A 6,262-nucleotide genomic window follows, 5' to 3' on the forward strand; every position below is an offset into this window, starting at 1 on the left:
GACTCATTGGAAAAGACTCTGATGCTGGGCGAGATTGGGGGCAGGAGGAGAAGGGGATGACAGAGGATGAGATGGCTGGATGGCATCACTGACTCGATGGATGTGAGTCTGGGTGAACTCCAGGAGTTGGTGATGGACAGGGAGGCCTGGCGTGCTGCGATTCATGGGGTCGCAAAGAGTCGGACACGACTGAGAGACTGACCTGAACTGAAATGAATAACAAATGGTGCTCAGGATCTTACAATGTGTACATTTTCCTTGGAAAAATATCTATTCAAGTCCTTTGCCCATTTTTAAATTGGGTCATTTGTCTTTTATGTGTTGAGTTGTAAAAGTTATTTATATATTTTGAATATTAAATTCCTAACAGGCACATGATTTATAAATATTTCTCCCATTCTATGGGCTTTTTCACATTTTCCACAATGTTCTTTGATGCACAAAAACTTGTAATTTGATGCTGCTGCTGCTGCTGCTAAGTCACTTCAGTCGTGTCCGACTCTGTACGACCCCACAGACGGCAGCCCACCAGGCTCCCCAGTCCCTGGGATTCTCCAGGCAAGAACACTGGATCGGGTTGCCATTTCCTTCTCCAATGCATGAAAGTGAAAAGTGAAAGTGAAGTCGCTCAGTCTGTCCGACTACTAGAGACCTCATGGACTGCAGCCCACCAGTTCAGTTATCTATCGTCTTTTGCTGCTGTGCTTTTATGGTAACTCTAAGAATAAACTGGCAAACCTGCGGTCACAAAGATTTACTTCTGTATTTTCTTCTATAATTTTACAGTTTTAGGTTGTTGGCCCATTTTGAGTTAATTTTTATATATGGAGTGAGGAAGGGGTTTAACTTTATTCTTTTGTATGTGGTTATGCTATTGTTTTATCACCTCTTGTTGAAGAGACTATTCTTTCTCTATCAAATGGCCTTGACAACCTTGTGGAAATCGATTGGCCACAGATGTTTGAGCTTATTTCTGGACTCTCAATTCTTACATGTCTAGCCTTATGCTAGCACCACACTCTTAACTATTATAGCTTTGTAGTAAGTTTTAAAACTGGGATGTGTGAGTTCTCCAATTTTGTTTTTCCTTTTCAATGTTTCAGGATCCCTTGTAGTTCCACATGAATTTGAGGACTGGCTGTTCCATTTCTGTAAAAAAGGTCATTGGAATTTTGATCGGAATTGCACTGAATCTCGGAGAAGGCAATGGCACCCCAATCCAGTACTCTTACCTGGAAAATCCCATGGACGGAGGAGCCTGGTAGGCTGCAGTCCATGGGGTCATGAAGAGTTGGACACAACTGAAGTGACTTAGCAGCAGCAGCACTGAATCTATAAATTGCTTTGGGGAATACTGAAATATTAGAGATATGAAATCTTCTAATCCATAAACATTTATTATTTCCATTTATTTGGGTCTTCTTTAATTTCAGCAATGTTTTATAATTTTTCAATGTACAAGTCTTTTGTGTTTTGGTTAAATTTATTTCTAGGTATTTATTCTTCAAATACTATTGTAACTAGAATTATTTTCATAATTTTCTTTCAGTTAATTCACTGATGAAGTATAGAAACATAACAGATTTTTGTGTTTTGATTTTGTATTTACAACTTTTGCTGAGTTCATTTACTAGCTCCAGGACTTTTGTGGATTCTATAGGGTTTTTTAGAGAAGGCAATGGCACCCCACTCCAATACTCTTGCCTGGAAAATCCCATGGATGGAGGAGCCTGGTAGGCTGCAGTCCATGGGGTCGCTAAGAGTCGGGCACGACTGAGCAACTTCACTTTCACTTTTCACTTTGATACATTGGAGAAGGAAATGGCAATCCACTCCAGTGTTCTTGCCTGGAGAATCCCAGGGACGGGGGAGCCTGGTGGGCTGCCGTCTATGGGGTCGCACAGAGTCGGCCATGACTGAAGTGACTTAGTAGCAGTAGCAACATAGGGTTTTTTATACATAATCATGTCATGCAAATATATCCTTTACTTCTTTCTTTCCATTTTGGTGCCTCCTATTTCTGTTTCCTGCCTAACTGCTCAGATCAGGACGTTCAGCACAATGGTGAATGAGTGAAAGTCACTTATTCCTGTCCAATTCTTTGTGACCCATGGACTATACAGTCCATGGAATTCTCCAGGCCAGAATACTGGAGTGAGTAGCCTCGCCCTTCTCCAGGGGATCATTCCAACCCAGGGATTGAATCCAGGTCTCCCACACTGCAGGCGGATTCTTTACCAGCTGAGCCACAAGGGAGGCCCATTCACCACAGTGGTGAATAGTAGTGGTGAAAGTGGGCATCCTTGTCTGATCCTATCTTAGATAGGGAAAGCTTTCAGTCTTTCAACACTGAGTATGATATATGATGTAGGTTTTTTTAAAAATGCCTTTTACCATGTTCAGGAAGTTTCCTTCTATTCCTAATTTGCTGAGCATTTTTATCATAAGAGAGTACTGAATTTTGTCATATGCTTTTCCTGTGTTTTTGAGGTGATCGTGTGATTTTCCCCTTTATTTTATTAAGTTTTTTTTTTTGGCACATCTTTAAGGTATTAAGAGTGACAATACTAGACAATTTAATTTCTGAAGAAATATAGAATAACCCTGCTATTTTTGAGTTGTTAAAAGAGCTACATTATTAATTGGTAGGAATTTCCTTATACAGACAGAAAGCAAGCATACATAAACAAATTGTAAGGCCAGTAGAACCACCTTTAGAATTACTATACTAGAGAAAATCTCTCTGACAGTATCTGCTTCAGTTACATGAACAATGCATTTCATAAAATATTAAGAAGAAAAGCAAGCTTTCATAAATAATTAAAATTAAACAGAAGTTCCTAGGGCCAGCTGTTTCCCTTTAGGGAATGAAACGTATAGAGGGCATTATAAAATTTACAATGTGTCTATGGATTACCCCCAAAATACATGTACAGTTACAATTTAGATCTGTGGGGAAAAAAATGAACTTCCTCCAAAGACAAGCTAGTAATGGTATAGAATAAAAATTAAAAAAATTTTAAACTTCTTTCTGGATTATCAGATCACCAGGTTGCTTTTAGCAGGATAACAAAAGTAGCAGAACAAGCTCTTTGTTAACAGAAAAGCACATGGCATAAAACTTCTAGGTGTGAGCTCTTCTGGTACTAGGAATAAAAGGGCACATCTCCTAGTTACATCATTCTTATTAAATTTTTATTACTACCACTTTCAATCTAAACATAAGAGCATCTTATTTCTTCCTCATCCCTGGGGAGTAAGATACCCATATGAGTGAATGTAGAGGAAAATAAAGGCTTATCTCTTTATGTGTCCAATTCAGTTTATACATTTTTAATTCATTTTCTATGAAAACAATATAAGCTAAAGAGATAATATAGATATTAGTAGAGCATGGAAAACAGTATGTGTGTGTTTGTGACCTCAGGCAAATCACATAAACTTCCTGGGTCTGTTTTTCTTTCTACAGAATGAGCAAGATAATACCAACCTCATGGAGGTTGTATTAAAAACTAGAAAACTGTGAACTGCTATATAAAATAGTAGCACATTTTAAAGACTAAATGCTTATCTGTTTTATAAACTAAAGACAGTATGCTCAAACATTCTTGGAAAAATATTTCAAAAAAAATTTTGTCTAGGGACAATCTCTCTGATAAAATTAGGAATGAAAAATGTCACTCACTATGTACTCCCTCCATTAAATGGAAACTGGAAAAACTTCTAAATAATTCATGGGTTAATGAGGGGGGAAAATGCAGATGCGATTTTAAAAAGCCCTATGTACCTATCACAGAATGCAATTACAGTAGAAAGAGAAATTTTTTAGGCTCAAGTGGATTTATTTGAAAAGGCTGAAAATAGAGAACCTAATAGAAAAAGAAGCCTACAAACATTAACTGTAATAAAGTAGAAAGAAATAATGACTATAAAGGTAGTAATTAAGGAGATAGGGAACAATAACACTGAGAAGTAGAACAAGAGTTGACTTTTGGAAAAGATTAATAAAATAGATTGGCAAGTCCAATCAAAATAAGAGAGAAAGCACAAATAATATTAGAAATAAAAAGGGAGACGATTACAGAGGCAAACAAGTTTATATGCAAATTTATGCCTTCAAATTTGATAAATGAAATAGACAATTTGTCTAGCAAAGTGAAGTTACCAAAATACACTAAAAAAGATACAGAAAACCCGAATGGACCAGTACATATAAACAATCTGATTACTAGTTAAAAATCAACTTCTTCATAAAAGGAACAAACCAAGACATTTTTATAGACTTCTACCCCCAACATTCTCTTGTGGAAAATGTCAAATGTATACACATTAAAAAGAACTGTGCAGAAACACCTGTAAACCACCACCTAGACTCTTTAATTAACATTTTTTCTACATTTTCTTTCATAACTATCCATCTACCCATCCATTTATCCTCTCTATATGTTCATCCTTTTACATCTTTTATTGAATCCTAGGGGTAAAAATATAAGAATACAAAAATATGACAAGATTTCAAAGCACCAGACTAGTGATATTTGTATTTCCACGAGAACTTAGCATTTAAAATTTTTTTCTAAAAATAGAATTGGAGCTATGGTACACTGAAAATAATAAATACACATGGAGGCAATTCAGGAAAAGAAAAGGGACATAGACTGCGCCCTTTTCTTTCCTGTCTTTGGCCTCTGTCTTGTAATATGGATACCCTGATTCCTTTCCAAACAACTTTCTAAGGTATTGGCCAGTTCCCACTCCTCTGGCCAAAAATGAGAATTGAACTGGATCTTTTAAAATAATAGTCATAAAATGAATGTATTTTAATAAATGCATTCAGTCAGGAAACATTTACTGTGCACTTAATTTATCAGAAAGAAAATAAGATTAATTAACCACAGGAACAATTTATCTTCCAAAGGATACTTTCTCTACTGTAAAAAATTTTAATCTGTCAGATCCTAAAGAAAAACAATTTGATTTATTTTCTATGTAAACAGTGTGACATGCTAGCAAACTTGAATGAAAAGATAACTATCAAAGAATGACAGCATATAGAAGGCAAGGTTAATTGTTTAAAGCAAGTTAATTATAACATTAATATGTTTATCAATTATAAAATTTTAATTTTCCTTTTTGTGTCCCTTTATTATTCTTCGCATCGACACATGACTCTGTTGTTTTATGAACTGAGTGCATTCAAAATTAATTTGAGTGGAAAATAAAGTTCTTAAAACTATTCTTTTCAAAAGCAACAGACATGCTAATAATGACTGCTGTCCTGAGACGGCCTGTATCATCACCTCCCTTTTTGACCTTCATCAAGAAGAACGAAACACCTTTCAACTTTGTTAGAAGGAATACTGTTTTCAAAAAATTTGTCCTTTAAAGCATTCTAATGTCATTGGTACATTCATTTTGTTTGTATCTAAAGACATTTTTGATTCTAAATGGATATATCGCATACTTCACTGAAGGTAACTTGCCTTGCTAGAGGTTTCTAATAAAAACTGGAATGTGTTCTGCACAGCTTGGCATGTCTCTAGCTCAGTCCGGCTGAAGGCGATTAAATAATCCTTAAGATGGTCATACACATTTCCATCAAGAGCCTATAAAAGAGTAAACAAAAGCAAAAAAATTATGAAAAAGCTCTGATATACAATGCTTGCTGTTTAAATGTTAAATTCAGTTTAAAATCTATTAATATAAAATAAAAGGTATAGGTAGGTTGCTAAGTAAAGAATAAATATAAATCTTAAACAATCACTTGGGAAAACACTGAATTTTTCTAATAAGTAGGAACTCAAAAAAGGTAGAGCCCAATACTGGTAAAGATGTGGGGACAGTATAAAACTTGAGAGACAAAATGCTTGGTTTCTGATATTTGCTCATCTGCTTACTAGCTATGTCAACATTTCTAGTCCGTTTATAAGATTAGGCATGGGAGCTGAATGAAATAATAGATGAAAAGGATCCATATGCAGTGCCTGGAACAGAATGGACATTCTATAAACATTAATTTCCTCCATTTTCCCTCATCCATTATTGGTAGGATTCTAAATTCATATATTCTTACTATACAGCAATCAGAGAAAAACCACAATAGAAATAGTAAAATTTAAAAAAAGAGTCAGAAATTCTGTTTTGGGAAAGAAACATCAATACAATATCTACAAAGAAATTTAAACATTCTTATTTATTTAAGTATTTAAGATCAGGACTCCTTAAAAATTGAAAAAAAGAGTAAAACCACTAAACATTTGAG

The 6,262-nt window shown here is 35.2% G+C and overlaps 1 protein-coding gene across 1 annotated transcript in view; it reads right to left on the reverse strand.

The window, feature by feature from the left end:
- Positions 1–6,262, reverse strand: part of FCHSD2 (FCH and double SH3 domains 2) — a 246,750-nt gene that overhangs the window by 70,817 nt on the left and 169,671 nt on the right. Inside the window, exon 9 of the mRNA XM_010849504.1 lies at positions 5,484–5,606. Coding sequence (XP_010847806.1) covers positions 5,484–5,606 — 123 coding nt within the window. The remainder of the gene's footprint in view (positions 1–5,483; positions 5,607–6,262) is intronic.

Source organism: Bison bison, unplaced genomic scaffold (assembly GCF_000754665.1).
Source record: "Bison bison bison isolate TAMUID 2011002044 unplaced genomic scaffold, Bison_UMD1.0 scf7180017864284, whole genome shotgun sequence".
NCBI lineage: Eukaryota > Metazoa > Chordata > Mammalia > Artiodactyla > Bovidae > Bison > Bison bison.